The sequence below is a fragment of the Mustela lutreola genome, chromosome 5 (assembly GCF_030435805.1).
Source record: "Mustela lutreola isolate mMusLut2 chromosome 5, mMusLut2.pri, whole genome shotgun sequence".
NCBI lineage: Eukaryota > Metazoa > Chordata > Mammalia > Carnivora > Mustelidae > Mustela > Mustela lutreola.
Window position 1 is genome coordinate 73,961,887 of NC_081294.1, and position 20,900 is coordinate 73,982,786.

Sequence of the window (20,900 nt, forward strand, 5' to 3'; positions counted from 1 at the left end):
ACAGCCACATGGTGGGCACTTGCCACTTCTCCCTGATCCCCACTGGAATCATGGGGCCCTGGGCCACACAGATCTTGATTGATTCCCCATTTACTCTCTTCCCTAAATAGGGACCCTTTAGTTCCATATGTATGGACCTGGTTATTCTGATGAGCCTGCCCTGAGGCTTGAAGACCTAGCTTTCTGGCTTCAGGACCATAATGGCATTCCACAAAGGGGACAAAATTTCAAGGAATTTGGGAAACATATTTTCCTTCCTTCCCAAAGCATCTGTCCCTGTTTATTCACAATGTGCTAAACATTTGATGGTCATCCTGACCTCACTGAATAGAAAAAACATCAGTAGTCTAGAATTTTGATACATTTCAAATATATTTTATTACTTTTCTTTTTGTCTTAGAAAGAATATGAAACCTGCATGCAAAGCTAATGGTTTCTGACATGTGCATAGCATATGATACAGCAGTACAATGAGGCATATACTGAAGGGGCAGTGTGTGGAAGGGGCGTTTTGAAGAGTACATTTACAAAGGAAAGAGCGCGTGGTTGTCTCAGCTTTCAAAAGAGGACTGCACTGTTTCACATTGAAGAATGACACAGGGAAATCAGATAGAATGCTTCTGTCCTGCCTGTTCTGTTGCAAGTAGGGAAAGAAACATGCTCTGAAGGTTCTCCATCACTGATAGAATGTGTGTCTGTAGTTGTACACTGTGCCTGTCTGGGTACACTTTTAAACTTTCTTGTTGGATTTTGCTAACAGTCTTGGGAACATCATGTGCTTCCAGAACATTCAGTTCTGAAGCAGTGAACCTTTCACAAGGAGAGAAGACCCAACCCCTTCCTTAAGGACCCTATGCTTTGCCATTTCAGAATCTTAGAGATGTTTCCCAGAGTATGCAAAAATAAACTGGGGGCCGGGGGAGGTGGATGAAGCACATTTCCCTGGCAACGAAACTGAAGTTCCTCAAAGAACAAAGGCAGAGACATTGGTTTCTGCTTGCCCGGTAACAGGGGCCACCGTGGAGTCCCCCTGAGGCTGTGACCAACCATGAGCCCAGGAGAGGCTGTGGCAGCTGTGTGGAGGCGCCAGGACCTCTGAGCGGAAGCTTCCTGCATTAGCAATGGAGCAGTGCTGCTATGAAATGTTTCCACCCAGCTCTGTGTTCCTCCCAGGCGCTTATAAAGCTCAGATGTAGTGATGTCTGGACAAATACAAAAAAGCATTTTTTTTTTTTTTTTTTTTTTTACACGAAGGAAAGGCATGAGTTTCCCCCTTTTCAGTAAAAAGCAGTGTGTGATAAAGTCTGGAGCAGGAGAGAGAAGCGTCTCACATCTGGAAGCCTTCCGCACACAGCTATAAAATGTAAAAACTGACCCTTGGTAAAAAGTGCTTTGTAACAATATATAATTTGTGTCTTATGCCTGTGAGAAAGAAAAGTTTGTTTGTTGCTTTTTTTTTTTTTTTTTTTTTTTTTAATCTGCAGAATCCTTCGCTCATCTCCCAGCCGGTGTGACGTTTTTCCATGCGGGACTTTTCACCCTACTCTTCGTAGACCCTAAGAAGAGAAAACACCCGTGTAAGTGGCTCAGGATATGACAGAGGCGATCCAGAGGCTGCCTGATTCAGACGTGATCCAGAGGTGGCTCAGCTGCTTCATCCTTGTCTTTAGGAGTTCCCCTTCCAGCAATGCTGGAGCTTGGGAGAAATGGGGGTGGGAGTGGGGAACACCTCAGAGGAGGTCATTACATGGACCACAAAAGCTTACCCAAATCTGGCTTTGTGCATTCTGCAATCCTCAACGCCCTGTGGAGCAAACCCTCTCTATGTGTGAGGAAACTGAGGGACAGGGGACTTCAGATTTGCCCAGTGAGCACTGACTGTCAGTGGTGGGAACGAGGTCTGTCTCCAGCATGGGCAGGGATGTGACAGGGGAGGACAGGCGTCTCCTCCTTCAACTTAGGATTGCATCTTTCTTTGTATTTTGCCCAGAAATGCATGTCCTCCAGAAGAATGCTAGTTCTAGAAGCTGCTGCCTGAAGACTGAAGGGTGGCAGCAGGGCTGGGGCTGGGGCTGTCAGCAAGGCCTGTGGCTCAAGGTCATTTCCTCTAGTGGTTGTGGGGCCTCTATGCATTCCCAAGCTGACCTTCCTCTCTCACCTTCCAGACTGCCTCTCTTTAGGTACTTAAATCCCTTCTCTTCTGCCCCATGGCTATTCCAGGGCCATACCTCCTACTCAGACAGCCCATCGATCCTCTGCCTCATTTCTGATTTCTGAGTAGGACCACCTAACTGGGCTCTGCCTGATGCGACTGCTTCCCGTGGTAGCCAGAAGCGGGGGGCTCTGAGATGTGGAGCTGCTGGTCTGGCTCCATAGGCCTGGGCTGCCCGGCTGGCTTCTCCTTCCTCTACCCCATGTTTAGCACTCTCTTGCTGTCTCTGCAAAGAAATCTTTGAGATAGTTCCTTTCTTTCCATTATACATTTATGGAGACATTTTCAACCTTTTACAGGGGGAGGGCAAGAGATTGCCCTCTTCCTCTCCCAGGACGCCTCAGCTTCCCCAGAAAGAGGATGAGCTCATTTTGTAATGAAGTGATGGGAGGCCTGGTAACGGAGATGCCCTCCTCACTGGAATTTGCAGAAATAAGAGCAGGACTGCATTGTCCCATGCCTGCCTCCTCTTCATCAGAGCTAGGGCCCAGGTGGAGGGCTGAGGGACAAAGTGTGCAGACCCCCTGAGTGTCTGCCAGCAGTCGGTAGAGATGTTCTCAACTCCCTCCATGGACTGGCCTCGAGGTTAGCCTTGTTCCACTTTGATGATGCAGGGTCTGGAGCATGACAGTGGACAAGGCAGGTCCTGCTTTTGCCACGTGAGCCACCTGCCCTGACCAGAAAGAGGGCTTGATTCCCATCAGATTTGTAGAAAATAATCTCTCACTGTCATCAGTTTCTATTTCAAGTAGCTGCAGACAAGGCAGTTTTGGAGGCTGCACAGAAGGCTCAGGGACTGGGGTTGGGCCCAAGTGTCAGCCAGGAGAGAGCTGGTCATGGGCTGAGCTTAGAGTGGAAGGACTGGGTGAGACACTGGGAGGGGTGGCTCAGGCAGCCCCTCTAGGCAGGGTGAAGGTGACCCTGGGAGGCCTGGCTTCCTGCCCTGTGCTCCCAGGAAGTTACTCCTCACCTCCACTTAGCCTTAGTTTCCCCTTCTGCAGGATGAGGTGCTGGCAGCAATTCCTGAGGAAGTCCTCCATGTGTGTGTGTGTGTGTGTGTGCGTGTGTGTGTGCATGTGTGTACATGCAAGTGCTTCTCTGAGCATGCAGAGAAGTTCACTATCTGTGAAGTACCTACACAGGTAGGTACAGGTGTACACAGGCCCTGAGTGTGTGAGGAGTGGGTGTGCTCCAGGACAGGTTCTCTTGTATGTGGTATGGGGAAACCAGGAACTTGCCAGACATAGGACCTCAGGGAATTAGAGATGGAAAGTCATTTTCTGTTTATGGAGAAACAGAGTCCAGAGAGGACAGGGGTCTGTCTCATGGCTCCGGTCATCTGGCTATTCTTGCTCTCTGAGATTAAGAGTGGCTCTGATTCCCCTGGGGCTAATAATACATTATGTATTAATAAAAAAAAATAGAAAAAAAAAAGAGGCTCTGATTTTAAAGGGTCAAGCCCAAGGTCCTTCCCTGCACCGGCATGGGAGGGCATCTATCAGCTTTCTGGGCAGCAGGGGTCAGGCAGCACCTTGAGGGGAGGGAATGTTGCAGGCAAAGCAGTGTCCTCATCATCTCGTGGTGTTGTACCCAGTGTTACAGCTCATAAACCCAGTTACTTAAGTGGTCATGTTTTACCACATGAGAATCACAGACAGCCATGGGTGCTGGCTCATTCATTTGACAGAGGGAAACAGGACTGGAGACCTTAAGTTACTTCAGAAAGAAGAGGAATTAAGACTACAAATTAAAGCATTAGCAAGCTGCAAACTTTAGTTCACAAAAGGATACATTTTCGATGGCTTCCAGTTGTCCAAGAGAGCAGTCGCTGCCTTGGGAAGTGGTGAATTCCTTACCCCATGGGGACTCTGTAAGCGGGGCTTGTTGTGGCTACAGTGGTGGGTGTTCACCCACTGCATGAGGCTGGATGAGCTGGATGGGGCGTAGGATCGGGAGCTGGGGGGAAGGTGGGAAGGAAGGTGCAAGGAGGGGGGCCGTACCTGCGCTTCTCGTTCCAGGCGTTGTACCACTTGATGAACCGCTTGGTGCTCTGCAGTTTGGGGTGCAGGCAGTGCTCCTGACCCCGGTACCTGGACACGCTCTTGGTGGTGATACTGAAATGGAGCAGCATGGGGTAGAGGATTGAGGAGTCTGAATGACAGCCCCTCACTGTGGCCTGTGGGTGGCCCTGGTCTATCCCAGTCAGGACACTGAGAGACTGTGGCCCCCTCCCTCCTTTCATGGGAGTATGCCCATGTGCTCCCTGCCTGGCTGGCTCTCTGGAAGTTTCTGGGTGTCCCCATAGGCTCTCACTTTTCCCCTGGAGCCCTCAGAGTCTGGGATAGTCCCCCTACCCTGCCCCTATCCCCATGAGGTTGTTGTTTACAGGGCTTATGTCTCCTTGGAGAACAAAGCTCAGGGGACTGTTCCAGCTTCTCTGAACCTGGGGTGGAGAGGTGGAGAGAGCTAATGCCAGCAAGGTGCACATGCTAAGACCTCTTTCCTTAGACATGAGGAGCTTGCGATGGGATATAGACATGCTCTGTACATGTGGTCTCTGGCCCTTCAAACCCTGTTCTACTTGATCTTCTGAAGAATGTCCCAGGCATTGCCAATCTTGAAGTTAAGTCTTGCTGGCCTTGAAGCCCATTTTGATTCCTAAGCATGAAGTCCCTGTTGTCTCAGTCTTCGGCAGGAAAATAAGACCTCCCTTCAGGCTTCTGTCACCCAGTGTTCCAACCCAGTGGAGGTCCTAGCCCTGTGGCAGAGAAGCAGGTGGCAGCATGCAGAGTATGAATCCTAGGTCTGTCTGTGGACCTTGGGTAAACTCTCTGAATGGGTTTGCCCATCTGTAAAGTGGGTCTAATATTAAGACATTCCTCTTAGGGCTATTGGGTGATGAGATGACACAATCTATGGAGAATGCCTAGTGCCTGGTAGGTGCACAGTGAAGAGTTACTGTCATTAGTATTTGTCATGGAAGATGGTATGGCCAGGGAGAACGAGAAGCTTTAGTGTGTGAGCTCCAGCCTGGAGGGGGAGGCAGGACACATGCCCAGAACCTCTCTGCCGGTCTGAGCCAGGGCAGTGCTAGTGCAGCAGGATTTAGGAGGAAGCTTTAGGTTGGGGAGGAAGGATGGTATTCCAGAATGAGGACCACATAGGGGACTTGAAAAAGTGGAAGGTGAGAGGGGCCATTTCCTGAGAGGTCATAGCAGAAGCAAGGGATGATTGTGGACTGCATGCTGGGGAATGAGCTGTGGGGTTGCAGAGGGGCGGTTGGAGGCTGGAATGGGAGGAGCAAGAAGGGAAGGAGAGAGGTCAGTGAGGACCCCACAGATTCCCCAAGGGGAAGTGTCAGGGCACAGGGCCAAGTTCTAGGTGGGAGCAGGGCCACCATGAACCAAATATCCCAGTTGACAGGGAGAAAGGAAATGACTCTTGCCACCAGTATGGGAGCAGAATATTTCTGGGCAACCTGTCCTCTTCCCTTCCCTGCACTCTTAGTTTCCAAGCCCCCCCGCCCCCCCCACCTCAGCTTCCTAAAGCAGGAGTGGGTCTTCTGCTAATGCCTGTGGACTGGGCTCTGCCTTCCCTGGCCCTCCCCAAGACCAGTTGCTCCCCTGGTCCTGTCTTTCCTTCTAGGTTTCAAGCACAGGGCCAGACATCAGGGTGGAGTGTGCTTGGTCTCCTCCCTGTGCTACCTGGCTGCTCTGTGGGAACTGAGCTCGCTACTGTCTGCCTACAGCACTGCCTTTGCACTCAGAATGAAAGGATATGGTGAAGCCTGATGAAAATCCCTTCCTTAGGTCACTGTACAGGCTGAGTATCCCCAGTCCTGAAGGGAGGGGCAGCAGGGGAGGACACTCGACCCTCCCACCACAGTCCTCAACTGCCTGTCACAATGCTGGGACTGTGAAAATTGGTTGTGGGGTGAAGACATGAGGATTTCTGTTTGCAGCAGTTACTTAGAGATTCTGGGTTCTGTGTCCCCTCTCCTCAGCAGTTCCGGGTGCCGAGGGATTTGGCAAGAGTTCAGTGGACGTATGACACAAATTGTCCTTTAAAAAATCTGGAGTCTCCTGGTGTAAGATCTCCCACTGATTGTCCTCTCCACCCCACCCCCAGCCTCATCAGAGATTTTTGGGTGACTCAGGGTGAGCTGGAAAACTTGCTTTTGTTCAGCTTTTGTGATTGAAAACCTGCTTTGGCCCTAAGTGTTGGCCCCTCATTTGATCTAGAGACTCTCAGGAGCTTGAGATGGGAAAGAACGTTTAGCCTTCAGGAAGGAGAGACCTGGGTGTGGGTGAAGGTTTAGGAGGAGACACTGACTGTGTTTGGACCTCCAGAGCCCCCTGCAAGTTTTCACAAGGCTGCATAAAGCCTTCTTGCACCTGCCCACTGCCGTCAGTGTACTCTCTATTCTGAAAAGTTTTGCCAGGAAAAAGAGTAAGCCTGTTTATCAAGGGTTCTATCTTTTTGAGATGGCTCTGCACCCCCATACCCTGCTTCTTGTTCTCTGAAAGGTCTTGACACCTTGCCTTGGGGGTCGGGTGGTTTTCAGCACTTAGAGGAGTGCAGACCTAATTTTCAGTTTCCCTGTCATCTTCAGCCCCCTACCTGGGCACCATGGGGAGGAGGGAGGGCTTGTAGCCCTTCTTTCAGGTCATGGGAACCCTGGACCTCACCAAAGAGGATTTTCCGGCAGTTTTTCTGGACTTGGGTTTGCAAGGCAAGGGGCAGGGACAGGAGGTTAATTTAGGTGTCTGGGCGGGAAGGCAGTGTGGTTCAGCTCAAGCCTAATGGCTTTGCAAATTCTCCTGACTTGAGCCTGGCTGGACAGCCCCCAGGTGGCCATAGCCGGTGGGGGTTGCCTTTGCATGCCCTGTGTGGAGGCCTTTGGGCAAGCAGGTCCAGCAGACGGAAGGCACTTGCCCAGACTGAGAATAAAGTGTGTCCTGTTGCTGGGGGAGGGGAAGAAGGGCCAATGGTCCGTGGCAGATATTCGGTAGCTGCTTTGCCAAGGGCTCCCTTCCTGGCCAAGTGCATATTGGTGGGGAAACAGTGGTGCTGGACTCAAGTGGTTAATTGGGAAGGCAGAGGAGCAAGGAAACTCAGTGTTCTCTCACTCTGCCCCAGTTTTTAAAATATTCCTCGCATCCCCACCAAGCAGGGCTCCAGCCACATGGCACATTAACCCCAGCAGAACACTTTGCACAGCCCCGCTCAGGCTCAGGGACCCACGGGAGTCCAGCAGGTGGTGGAAGATCAAGGATCAGTCTCAAAATGAAATCGCTAGAAGCCAAAAACTGGCCGTCTGCGGTCCCCTGATCGGAAAAAGGCTCTGAAAGGAGGGTCTGAGGACTTAAAGCATTTGTTTTTATTTTCTCTTCAGTAACAGAAAGGCAGCATGCCTCCCAGTTTGGGTGCAAGTTCAATAGTTCTGGGTGTGTTTTGAATGCTTTGAATCTGGATTTTAAAAAGTTGACACAAGGGGAGCCATTTAACCCTTGATCACCCCAGAAAGGTGGGCAGTGCATGCACCTAGGCTGCCCATTTGAATCTTAGCAAAGGTGAACCCAGAGGGCTGTTTCCGGGAGCACGGGACACTGACCCTCTTTCCAAACTCCCTTTCACACTGTCGTGCCAGCGTCCCAAGGACTCGCTGGGCAGTTACAAATGCTGGTCCAAGGCCTTGCTAGAGGCACAGAGGAATGTTTGTTAGCCCGCCCGATCCAGCCCCATGCTGTGCCCCAGCACCGATCCAGCCCCATGCTGTGCCCCAGCACCGGGTTAAGAGCAGCGCGGACACGCTCACGGTGAGGAGCCAGAACTCACATAACCATCTTCTCCTCGCAGTGCGGGTACTTTGGCTTCATTTCCAGCTTCTTCACATCGCTGTAGCGAATCTTGGGCCCCTTTCGCGAGCACTTGCATTTGGACCCTGCAAGAGAGAGCGCGGGGTGCCGTTCAGCTGCGTGCGGGGTCTACTGCCCCGGACCTCCCCCCGGTGCCCACCCAGAACCTCCACGGTCCCAGGAAGCCCGGCAGTCCGCACCCGGGTGCCCCAGGACGAGACGGGACGGCTACGAAGGACCTCCCGGGCACTCACCGTCCACGCGTGCGGCGCACAGCGCCAGGAGCAGCAGGAGCAGCGCGGCCGACAGGAGCCTCATGCTGGCCGGAGGGGCGCGGCGCGGGAGCAGGGACTGGGGAGGGCGCCCGGCCGGCTCGGCTCTCTCTGCCCGGAGCGCGCCTCCTGGCTCCGCTCGCTCCCGCTGCGCCCGTCGGTGGGTGCCTCGGCTACCGCGCGGCGCTTCTGCGGTCGGCTCTGCGCTTTCTCCGCAGCCTCCCTCCTCCCGCCCCGGCCTCTTTTAAATCCGCTCCTGCCCTCGCCGCAGCGAGCTCATTAATATGCAGAACCACTCGCTGACTCACTGAGATTTCTCAACGAGGTGGGGGGAGGAGACCTTCCCCGCCCCGGGACCGTGATCACAGCGGCGCTCACTCGCAGCCACGCGCGCACAGGCACACTCACGCCCGCTACCCTCTCACTTCTGCGTACACTTGCACACCCGGGCTCCAACCCTCGCATACGGCCAGCGCCCCGACTGTACCAGACACTTGAAGGGCTGCTTAAGGGAACGGCTTTTCTGCTTCCCGTGGTTCCTCCTGGCCAGACCGGCCTGCTGTTCTGAGCCACTGAGAGACCCAGGCCCGCGGCCCAGATCTGAGAACTGAAAGGGTTTTGGAGCAGGTGCCAGGTGTGGGTGCCAGCAGGCCTGCCTCCTAGCGTGTGAGTCGTCCTTGTTGGGCCAGCCGCCTTGGTGGCCAGAGCACAAGGCCAGGTCTGGAGGGAGGGTGCCATAGGTCGGACAGCAGCAAAGCCATTGCCTGTGGCCGCTGGGGCTGCCTCCAAGGATGGGTGTGAGGGCGATTTGGTCACTCTGAGAGGAAGGCTTCTCAAGTGGTGTGTGTCTGTGGGAGCTGCCTGTGCGGTGGGGAGAAGCAGCCGGGGGTTCCTCATTGCCATACCATTCTCTAAAGCCTCTGCCCAGGAGGGACACATGGCAGTGGTAACCACCTGGACCAAGTCCATGTTCCCCACCTATGCCAGGTTCTGTGGTGGAGTGGCGTGGGCCAAGGCATGGCAAAAGAAGTACCTGCTCCATTCCTACCATTGCAAGCCACTCAGCTGCTCTAAGCCTTCAGTTTGCCTCCTGTGCCTGTCATGGGGCAACTGCGAGAGCTGTATGTAAGATCAGACATAGAAAGTGTTCAGCACGGTGCCTGACCCGTACTTGGTGCCCAGGAAATGGTACTCCCTGGTATCCTTGTAGGATGTATTTTAGTATGTATTCTTTTGATTCTTGCAAGTCCTTTTCTAAGTTGATATTTTAATTCTTTATTTGACGAGCATGGAAATAGACTCAGATAGAAGAAATGTCTTGTTTAAGATCCTGTGGCCAGGAAGCAGGTGGCCAAGCTGGGAGGGTCCCTGGTATATGGGGCTGCAGCATGGGGGCACCAGTCTCCTGGCTGTCCTGTCTCCTTCATGTGCTTGAAGTGCTTCCTTCTTAGACCCAGTGACAGGGGATGGAGTGTCTCAGACTCCAGGGGTCCCTGGGCTTGGCTCCCAGGCCAGAGCTGAAGCCAGGGCAGAAGCTGCCAGGTTCTTCCAGCTTGCACAGCTCTGTGCTGTCAGCTCAGTAACTCTCTGGGGGTACAAATACCCAGAGAGGGTCCTGGAGAGAATGGGGAGGGCAGGATGCTGGGGGAGAGTAGAAAAACGTGTACTGTCTCTTCCCAGTTTGAGTCTTTGGCCGCCTTGAGAGGATGCTTGGCCATGAAGAGCCTGCAGATCTCGTGAGCTGGCTTCAGGCCATTTCCTGAGTCCTATGCGTGCAGTCGTATCTATACTTAAAGCAAGGCCAACAGCTGGATATTTGGGTTTATGCAAAAGAGGAGTACAAGGGAGTGATTTTTGGCATTCGCGTTAATTTAAAAAATTTTTAATCCCTTGAAATGTTTTTCTTAGTACAAAATCAAAACCTTTGTTACAGAAAAATCAGAAAACACAGGCAGAAAAAAAGCATAGAAAAACACACCTCCACCCATCCAGAGGTCTTCACCAAGATGCCACCCCTTTTGTCTTTGCTTGCATTCATTTGCATCAGTGTGATCAGTGTGTGTGTTCCATTTAATAACTTGCTTATTTTACCGATCACGGTATCACCAACATTCTTCCACATGGCTGGTTTTGCTTTTCCACGCTCTCTTTTAATATCGTTATATGAGGTCATAGAGCATTGTGGCTGGGACCTTGGTGTCTCCGTGTCAGACTGCCTGAGTGTGAATCCTGCTACTAGCTGTGGGATCTGGGGCAAATGACTGAACTTTTTTCAATATTGACTTTCTAATCTGGGAGATGGTGAGGAGAGTAGTACCCGCAGTTTAGGGAGGATTAAATGAGATCACACCTGTAAAGCATTTAATGCAGTCTCCATCACAGAGGAAGTGCTCGCTATGTGCTGTGTGTAGTTGTTAGTATTTTGGATACAGCATATGCCACTGTACGATGTGTCATAATTATTTTAAGTAATTACTCTCTGTTAGATACGTAGATTGTTTTCCACTGTATTATCTCAGAAGCAGTGCTGTGTGACAGATATTCTTGTAGCTCAATTTTGGGACCCTTTAAAACTTGATCATGTCTCGGGGTGCCTGGGTGGTGCCATTGTCAAGTGTTTGCCTTTGGCTCAGGTCACGATCCCAGGGTCCTGGGAGCCCCATGTCGGGCTCCCTGCTTAGGTGGGAGACTGCTTCTCCCTTTTCCACTCCCTCTGCTCGTGTTCCCTCTCTTGCTGTCTCTCTCTCTCTCTGTCAAATAAGTAAATAAAATCTTAAAAAAAAAAATTGACCATGTCTCAGAATCATTGGGCCATGTCATGCCCATTTTAAGTCTTTTAATACAAATGGCCCTTTAAAAAATATAATGCATTTTATTTGCAAAAAAAGCATTTCTCACCTACCAAGCTTTCTCAGACCATGTGAAATAGTTTTGTTTTGTTTCTTTTTAATTAACAGTGCTGATTGGTTAAGTAGGATCTAACAGCATCAGGGATCATGGTCACTGAGATTTTATAGGAAAAAGTGGACCCTAAAAATACAGGCCAGGTTCCCAACTTCCAGGGTGAGATCAGAGGTCAGGCAATCCCGTGTTTAGTCCCTAGTTGTACTCCTTAGTGTATGAATGCTCATCTTTGGTTTGCAGAATACAGCTCTGTGTGTGTGTGTGTGTGTATATATGTGTGTGTTTAAAGATTTATTTATTTATTTGAGAAGGAGAGAGGGCACGCGCGAGCATGCATGCCGTGGGGGAGGGGCAGAGGAGAGGGAGAAAGAATCTTAAGCGGACTCTGCACTGAGCATGGACCCTAATGCAGGGCTGGCTTTCAAGACCGTGAGATCACGACTTGAGCCAAAACTAAGAGTCAGATGTTTAAGCAACTGTGCCACCCAGGTGCCCCAAAATACAGTCATGTGTTTCTGCAAGCAGAGCTCACTCCTGTTTGTGTGAGTTCTTCTGAGGGTCACTGGTACAGGAGAGGATGGGGGCCTTCTGCTGCCGGCCTATCTGTGGACAATGCTTCTCAACTGGGAAAGAGAGTGCTCTCGACCTTTGACTTACCTTTAGGGTGCAGACTCTCTACTGAGCTCATGTGGGGAGTCTTTGAGCAGGTCAGTGGGGCAGGGTGAAGTGGATCTGGGTAAGACAGTCCTCTGCACACCAACACTGCCTAATTGAAGGGGATCTCTGGAGTTTAGTGAAGGACCACAGATATATCCTGCCCTTTGGAGCACAGTCTGGTGTGTGTATGTGTCTGTATGTGTGTGTAAGTACTAGCAACTATTTATGATCATGATGACTTTTGTGCAACGGGTACATGCAAGTTGTGGGGGGCACAGAGATGGGAGGAAGTAGAAGCAGAAAATCATTCCTTGAGGGAGTGGGGAGACTATCTGAGATTGAATTCAGAGTCTAGTGGAGGAAGACAGACATTAATCACACAACCAGAAATGCACATGAAGTTACTCCAGAGCTAGATGTGCTGAAGGGAAGCTGGGTTTCATCAGGGGATCTCAGCAAGTGGGTAGGCGGAGGTGGCTTCCCAGAGGAAATGCCCCCTGGGCGGCAGTCTGAAGGATGAGAAGGAATTAACTAGGTGACAGTGGGAGGAGACCACTCCTGCCCCCTTGTAGTCTCTACTCTTCACACAGTGATCTCCTGGGGTTAACACCCTGCTCAATGCCCTTCTGGCTCCTGATCTCAGGAGTCAAAGCCAGTCCCCTCGTCACCAGCATCCACCTTTCTCTCCATGGCCATTCTCCACCAGAGTGCCTTGTCCTCTCCTTCAGACATGCCAAGCCTGTCCCTGTCTCGGGATCTTTGTCCTGGCCCACACTGCTGCTGTCCAGGTGTTGGCAGGTGGCCCTCTTCTCCCCTATAGTCACTCTTGAGACCTGGTCACACTGTCAGTCTCCTCCTTCCTGTGCCTGCAGTCAACTGCCATTGACCTATTTTACTTTTTACATTTTATGTGCAACAACCTCACATTGTACCATGTTCTTGTTTATTTGGGGGTGTATGGTGGGTCATCCTCTGGTCTGCTGGTTCTGTGAAGTAGCGTCTGTGACTTCCTTGCACATCCTCTGTACCTACTGCTGTGCCTGGCCACATCTTTGAAAAAATAAAAGTGTGTTTCAGGCAATACCCCATGGGTGTGATAGAGAATTGCTGAATCTAGGCTGTGTAGACCACAAGATCAGGTGAGAGGGGGAGAGGGGAGGGTGTGCACGTGTGTTCACGTGTAGGGGTGGGGAAGGGTGACTGTTGGAAAGACCATGTTTTCAGTAAAAGGCAGTTCTTTTGAGCACATTTGCTTTCAGAAAAGTGTTTGCCGGGAGGAGGAGGAGAAGGTGAATGAGCAGGAGAGTGATTTTCCCAGGAAACCCTGCAGGTATCTGGGTCCCACCCCAAAGGTCTGCAGAGCAGACCAGTTGAACTGGTCAAGGCTGGTTTCCTGCTCAGGGAGCCCAGGGAGCCGAGAGACAACACTTCCCCGTGGTGGAGGTCCGTGTACCTTTCTCCTAGTGTCCCCCAGAACCTGTGGGATCCTGGGTGGCCAGTTACCTCCTTTTTGGTGGCTTTCCTTTAGCACAGTTCTGCGTACTGACCCCCTCCCCACGGCTTTGCTCTGAGGGAGAGAGGGATGCAGATTGAGGTTTCCTGAGGACAACTCTTGGTTTTGTTCTTTATACTTGGAATGTTTAGAGAGCCTGAGAAACGGAGCGTAGAGGAAATGGTGCAGGGGGTAGCCAGGCAGTGTTGAATTAGGCTTTGGGCAGCCTTGTGGAGCAGAGAGGCTCTGCCACTGGGGTGGGTAAGTGAGGGTGCTGTGTATTCCCCTGGACATGCAACAGGATTCTTGTGGCAGACACGACAGACCCACGGTTAGCATTTATCTTCCTATTTATTTATTCAGCACCACCTCACTGCAGACAAGCCACTTTACCATATCAAGAACACTAGCAAAGATATTTTCAAAAGGGGGCTCTAACAAGTAAATGAGCAAAGGACATCAAAGTGCAATTCAGGGGGAACACAGAAAGAAAAGCAATTATTAGCCAACTCATGAAAGAATGTGCATCCTCATTAGCAATCAAGGAAAACCACACGAATGCTGCAGTGTCATGGCATTCTGGTTTGGGTCCTACCTGATAATGAATATTTATTTTAAAGCGTAACATTCAAAGCGGACGATGGTAAAGGGCGGAAGCATCACTCAGGCATCACTGGCAGAACTATAAATTGTTACAAGATTTGGGGAAATTATATTTATAGTATGTAGCCAGACTGTTTGAAATGAACTGTTTCACCCCATTAACACACTTCAGACCTATTTAAACAGTTGATAAGGGAAAAATGCCACGTGCAAATAAGGAGTTAAACTGAATGCCCAACAGTGGGATGTTGGTTAAGTAAACAGTGAAAGCCCTGAATGAAATATCATACTGGTACGAAGACTCCTGATTACAGAATCCGTGGAATTTCGTGTAGTAAATGCTTATGCAGCGAGGAGGGACAATACAAGGTCGTGTAAACACCGTGATTGCAAGTATGTAAGACAGCAACCGCTGTATACAGCAAGGCAGAATGAGAGGTACAAACAGCATGCTCTTTGAGTGGCAGGACTTTGGGCATTCATTTAAGGTTTTCTCCTCGATTTCCTGTTTATTTGAATGTTCTTATTCTGGAAGGAACTCAAGAGCATTTAGTTGAGACAGTGAGGCCTGGGTCACCTTAACCGCTTTGCAGGGCACCGCAGAAGCAGCACGTAGAGTTCCTGGGGTGCAGGTGAGCCCCATGAGGGCTTGGGCCCCATTGTCACAGCTGTCCCTACGTTCCAGAGCACAGCTCACAGGCCTGTCCCAGCAGGCCCCTCCTGCCTCGTCTTGCTTTCCTTCTCCTTCTCTTGCTAGTCCTACTTCATGCTCCCAGCAGGGTCCCGGCCTCTCCCCCAGGCCTCTGTCAAGGTCCACTGAGCCCTGTCCCCTGATGTGGGTTTTGGGAGCTGCCCCTCACTATCTTATACTGTAGGGGTGTCCCCACCCCTTCCAGCCACACCCTTTAGTCTTCAATTCCCTGAAAGCTCCAACTCAAACTCCTTCAACAAGCTCCCTATTTCTCTGAAGCCTTCTCCCCTGCCCCCTGGTCAGGCCAGTTGCTTCTTAATCTGCAAGGCTTCACAGGGAAGCCTTCCATGACCATGTACACCTATCCCATCCCCTCCCTGCCCCTGTCCCAGTCAGGGAGAGGCCACTGCTGTCGGCGTGCGGGGTCTGTAGGCTCATTTTCTCTTTAGTACCTCTTCTCATGCCCACAAAGCCTCCCTCAAGATCTTCCCCATCAGTCTAGGAACTTCAGAGGACTTTCTTAGGGACTCCAGTGTTCCGGCAGGAATCCACAGCCTGGTACACAGCAGGTGCTCAAGGAATGCATGAATAACTGAATGAGTGATGAACAAACCGACACAGTTTACCCCAGTCTAGTGAGTTAGAGTCAGACTTTGTGGTTCAGAACCGTAGTCTACCACAGGGTGCCTCTTGGTGCCCCAGCTTCCTCACCAGTAAAAAGAGGACAGGCGAAATAACAGTCGGACTGTGGTGGGGATCCAATAAGGACAAGCATGCGGCACAAGGTCTTGTCACGTAGCGTGCTCCACACATGTCTGTTCTTGTTTTATTTTACTATTATTATTAGATTTCCTTGTCTTGTCCCCTTGTCTGTGGGTTTGCTTGGCTACTTGCTGTCGCTTTATGTTTGTGAGAGGCTTAGATAGCCCTCATTATGGTTTTTGTTTTTTTTTTAGATTTTATTTATTTGACAGACAGAGATCACAAGTAGGCAAAGAGGCAGGCGGGGGGGGGGGGTGATGCAGGCCCCCCGTTGAGCAGAGACCCCAATGCGGGGCTCTATCCCAGGACCCTGGGATCATGACCTGAGCCGAAGGCAGGGGCTTTAACCCACTGAGCCACCCAGGTGCTCTAATAGCAATTATTTTGTGTCAAGGATTATTCTGAGCGCTGTACAACTATTTATTTATTTATTTAATCATCATAAACACCTAGGGTGGGTGACCCCCGTGTGAAAAAGGGCACAGAGACACAGCAAAGGGAAGTAACTTGCCCCAAATAACTGGCCGGTGGCAGAGCTGATCTTTACCTCCAAGTAGTGTGGCTACAGGATGTGCTCAGAACGGCCATATGCTGACCCCCCGGAGGAGAGAACAGGGGAAGGTTGCCTCCCCACTGCTTCCCTTGCCCTGTGGTGCTGGCCTGTGATCTTTACTTCCTGTCCCTGCAGGGTGTCCCAGAGCTCCCATCCAGCTGGGGTTGGGCAAACACAAACACACGATGCCCATGCAACATGCGGGGACACACTTACCCTAAAAAGTTATGCATTACTTGTGTGAAATTCATATGTAGAATTTACGAAAGAAAACAAAGGAGCATAGGGGAAGGGAGGGAAAAATAAAACAAGATGAAGTCAGAGAAGGAGAAAAACCAAAAGAGACTCTTAACTATAGGAAACAAACTGAGGGTTGCTGGGGGAGCAGGGGGTGGTGGATGTGGTATCTGGGTGATGGGCATTAAGGAAGGCACGTGATGGAATTAGCACTGTTATATAAGACTGATGAGTGACTGAACTCTACCTCTGAAACTAATAATACACTCTATGTTAATTAACTGAATTTAAATTTTAAAAAGTTAAAAAATAAATCGTAACCCCCCCCCAACAGTTCACTAAAGTTCTTGTAATTTGAATAGTCACCCTACATTCAGCATCAGGGGCTGCAGTGTGGTTTGGGCCACCCTCCTTCAAGTGGTGGTCTCAGACACACGGATGTGGGAGCCCCCTCGGATCTGCCTTGGGCCCGGCTGAGGAGGGGAAGGATAGACACACTTGGGAATTCTCTTGTGGGGCAGAGTGAGCTTTCAGGCTCTAGTGGGGGAGGAGGAGGCCATCTGAAAAGACAGGCATCAAGGAGGACATTCCAGGTGGAGAGAGCAGCTTAAGTAAGTGCTTCGGAGATGGTGGAGGGGGCTGGTGTCACAGGGCAGCGGGGACAAACTCACAGACAGCTGTGAGTTTAGGGCAGGGATCTGGCACAAAAGCGGGGATGGCTGGATGTGTGAATGACGGCCATACTGCGCAGGGCCTTGGCCTTCACCACCTAGATGATAAGGACCCCTTGAGCCCTGTGAGCAGGAGGGTCTAGTGATCAGATTTTACCTGTTAGGAAGATGTCTGGCTTTCTGTGAAGGAGACATGACGGGGAGTTGGGAGGCAAGAGAAACCTCGGCCAAGGGAAGTCCTAGACCAAAGGGCAGGGAATAAACACTTTGTCTTCTTATTCTGAGACTTCTTTGTCTTCTCCTGAAAAATGTAACTCAGAGATGGAAAATGAAAGCCGGTTCAGGCCCCTTTGTTATGGAGAGGGAGGCGTTTGCAGTGCTGGTATTTCTACCAAGCCTTCTATCAGTGGGTCTTTAGCTCCCAGAAAAAGGAGTACAGCAAAAGGAGGAAGTGATTGGGTTTGGGGCGGGGATGTTTCTCATTTGCCCCTAAATCAGGGTCTCAGCCATGTGTAAGAGGACAGGGTCAAAGGCGTTGCTCAGAGGACTTAGCTTCCAGGTGAACGTTAGCCTTAATTAATCATGTATGAGGAAAATTTTTCAACCAACTGTCTGACATACATTGCAAATTTCTGTCTTAGGAACTAGTCTAACTAGTCATTGCTTCTGAACACGACCAGGTTCCTAATGGTGAATGATTTAGGGCTGTAAAAGAATTGTCATAAACAGCTCCCAGGAGCCAAGAGCACAGCCCAGACTTTAAGCACATAATGGAATCATATCAAAAGCAAGAAGGGGCAGCAGGACCCATAAATCCTTGAAGTGCAGAATCTGTCCATTGTGAAACTTGTGGGGAAGGGAAACCAGATGTGGATGCTGGAGAGGGGCAGGTGGGAGGGGGCAGGCAGGAGGGGGCAGGTGTGGGGGAGGGTAGGCAGTTGGGGGGAGGGTTACAATGGGGGCAAGTAAGAGGGGGAAGGTGAGGGGATAGGTGGGAAGGAGGATGTGCAGATGGAGGTTCAGGCAGGAGGGGACAGGCAGGAGGGAGGGTGTGGGAGGCAAGGAGGAGGGACGGGGTTGAAGGGAAGCAGGTGCAGGGCAGGTAGTAGTGGGGGGCAGGCGGGGGAGGGGATGGGTGGTCTGGAGGGAGGAGGCAGGCTAGAGGGAGAAGAGAGCACCCTGTGGGCCCGAGGTGGAGGAAAGGGCTCCCTGTGAGGGCAAGAGGTGGCTTCTGCATCACTGACGGAGATGGAGTCCAGGCCAGGCCATGGCAAGAGGGCAGGTTTGCCCCTGTTGGTGGTGGCCGGGAGGTCCAGCTTCAAAGTGAAGAGGCAGAGACTGGAGGGTTACCATTCTTGTTGCTGCTTCTTCAGCAGGACTAACAGAAGTATTTTATAAGTTTCTCCTGAATTTTTGTCTTTGAAGACGACATTTGAGGTAGTTCTTTAACAGTATACTTGAAATATCACGAAAAGACCAACTTTGTTTATTCTGTAGAGGAAAAGAGTAACGTATATGGAAATCCCTTTGGATTGGGGTGAAAGTATATTTGCCCAAGTAGCCCTCCTTGGCTTGAGATGGAGGATTTATTTTATACTGTTGTTTACTGTCCTTTGACCATGAGCACTGCATCTTTGCCAGGGAGCAGGGGCTGCAAAGATGCGGGCAGCTTCGTGATGTGTCTGTGGCGGAGGGAACCACAGGCCAGCAGTCTGGGAAGATTCCTTTAAATGGGTTCCAGACGTGCGTTCTGGGATTTCAGAGGGTGGCTAGCGGCAGCCCCATTCAGCTAAGGAGCCAAGCGAGCTTTCATGGAGCAGGTCGGCTTGAGGTGGACCTTGCAGATTGAGAGAGATTTAGCCAGGGAGAGAAGGGAAATGGAAGGCAGAGCCATGGGGACTGAACAGCAGAACAGCCTGGAGGCAGAGTGTGGTGAGTCAGGGAGTAGCTGGTTCCATGAAGAGGCAGATGGGGGCTGTGGGCAGCAGGGGCATTGGGGAGAGTTTTGAAAGCTGGTGTCAGGAACTTCTAATCAACTTGTTGGAAAGTTGAGTTTGGTGCTTAGGTCTGTTTGATGCCATTGCAACACTCATTTCTTAAAAAATATTTAAGCAGCCGCGTCCCTGCCACCAGACAATACAAGTATCCTGTCCTGAAGATAGTATGGGAGCACTGAGGAGAAGAAAGGGTACCATGGAGCCATGACCCTGCCAAGAGCCAGTCCTGCTGTCCCTGCTGACTTTCACAGAATTACAGTCATACTATGTGATCCACGTGCACTGATCTTCTTTGGCACACATTATTTTATGACTCCCCTATTTGCTCCACTGATTCCCCACTTTAAATGACCTAGGGAGGGTAATGACCTAGGGTAAAATACAGGCTTTCTGGAATATGAACAATTTCCAGCTTAGTGGTTTGAGTTTGGATTCTCCAGAAGTTTCTGTAGTTCATACCTGCTGAAGGTTGGAGAGCCCTTTGGGCTGGCTCCCCCATTTCACTCAACCATGTGCTCCTACAGTACCAGGGAAAGTGAGCTTGTGTTACTGTGCCCAGGTTCCTGGCTGGCCACTGGAATGACAAAGGTCAATGCAGCAGGACAGGGATTTATGGCAGTGCTCTGGGATGACCTCTTGCATCTGCCAGGCACTGGGCTCAGTCTGTTAAGGGCCCCAGGTCAGTCCTCTCAATAAAAATCAATGCTGAAAATCGAGGTACTGAAATATCAGTTTATCTGAATTTGGTTTCTGTTCACTACTAGTGACATCTATGGGCTTTTTTTGTTTTAAGATTTGATTTATTTATTTGAGTGAGAGTGAGAGAGAGAGAGGGAGACAGAGACACCTGGCTGAGCAGAGAGCCTGACACAGAGCTCGATCCCAGAACCTTGAGATCATGACCTGAGCTGAAGGCAGACACTTAACTGACTGAGCCACCCAGGTTCCCTGTGGGCATTTGGTTCTTGCCACAGCTGCTCATTTGGTTGCTGTATTTTTGTATCTGGTGATTTGACATGCTTTCATGCATTTTGAATTTTGGACATCTTTGTGTGTTGCAAAAAGAAAGATTTCATAAATGGATTTTTCAGTCCAGTGTCTTGATTTTCCTGCCTCTATATATTCCCAGATTTGTTTAGTGAGACATGAGAGGGACTGCATTTCTGGGAGTGTGTGGAGAGGATGGGTGTTCTCACCCAGGGCTTGCATGTACCCGTTTCATATCCGCAGCAAGACAAGCTGCTTTTAAGAAAAGCCTGTCCCTGGGATGTAAGGCCCCTCACAGGAAAAGCTGCATGAACCTGGCTTTTCACTGAGCTGAACCTCTCCCCATCCTTCCTTCCACCCGCCTGCAGTAGGGCCACCTAGGAGTCTGCTATTGGAGACCAGTGAGGAGCTGGAGGAGGGGCCTTTCCCACCCCATCCCTGCCTGTGGCTTGGGCCCCCACCACCCTACTAGGTGTAGGAACTGTTCTGTGGTCCCTGAATACCTTTGCTCTGTGTTCGGGTCTGTAAAACTGCTTGGAGCCCCTAAAAATGCACCACACTCCCTTGCAAAATCACCCTTTATTTGTAGATTCTTTCTTTCTTTCTTTTTTTTACTGAAGGCACCTGGTTCCCTTAAGCTCAGGGCTCCTCAGAGGGCCGAGGGTCTGAGCTAGTGGAGGGGAACACAGCCCCTGCCGGGGGACTGTAAAGCTTGAACACTTCCAGGGCTGCTGCTGGCCCACCCCCCCAACCCCAACACCTGCACAGCCCCCACCCCCCAGCACTGTTCTATCCAGTGAAGGAGGGTGGGAGGCTTTGCAGGAGAGTCGATAGCCTGACTTTGGGGGAGCCCAGCTGACATTCTCTGGCCCGCACATTGGGCAGCCAGCAGAGGGCATTTGCTGTAGAACTGCTCTGTGCTAGGTCTTGGGTACTGGTTCTTCACAGATACTGTGTCTTCAAACTATCAGCCAAGCCCAGAGTTCAGCCCATTTCCCATTGGC

General features: G+C 50.8%; 2 protein-coding genes across 2 annotated transcripts in view; one reads left to right on the top strand and one right to left on the bottom strand.

Moving 5' to 3' along the window:
* Positions 1 to 353: 353 nt before the first annotated feature.
* Positions 354 to 8,622, bottom strand: CXCL14 (C-X-C motif chemokine ligand 14). Its single transcript, XM_059174634.1, has 4 exons — positions 8,325 to 8,622; positions 8,051 to 8,156; positions 4,213 to 4,326; positions 354 to 1,556 (listed from the first exon to the last, which is right to left on the bottom strand). Exons 1-4 carry the CDS (start codon positions 8,386 to 8,388, stop codon positions 1,541 to 1,543), a joined length of 300 nt encoding a protein of 99 aa, XP_059030617.1. The 5' UTR covers positions 8,389 to 8,622; the 3' UTR covers positions 354 to 1,540.
* The window catches only part of SLC25A48 (solute carrier family 25 member 48), a 198,019-nt gene continuing 178,597 nt past the window's right edge, over positions 1,479 to 20,900 (top strand). Inside the window, exon 1 of the mRNA XM_059174631.1 lies at positions 1,479 to 1,577. The gene's annotated coding sequence lies outside the window, so the exon portion shown is untranslated. The remainder of the gene's footprint in view (positions 1,578 to 20,900) is intronic.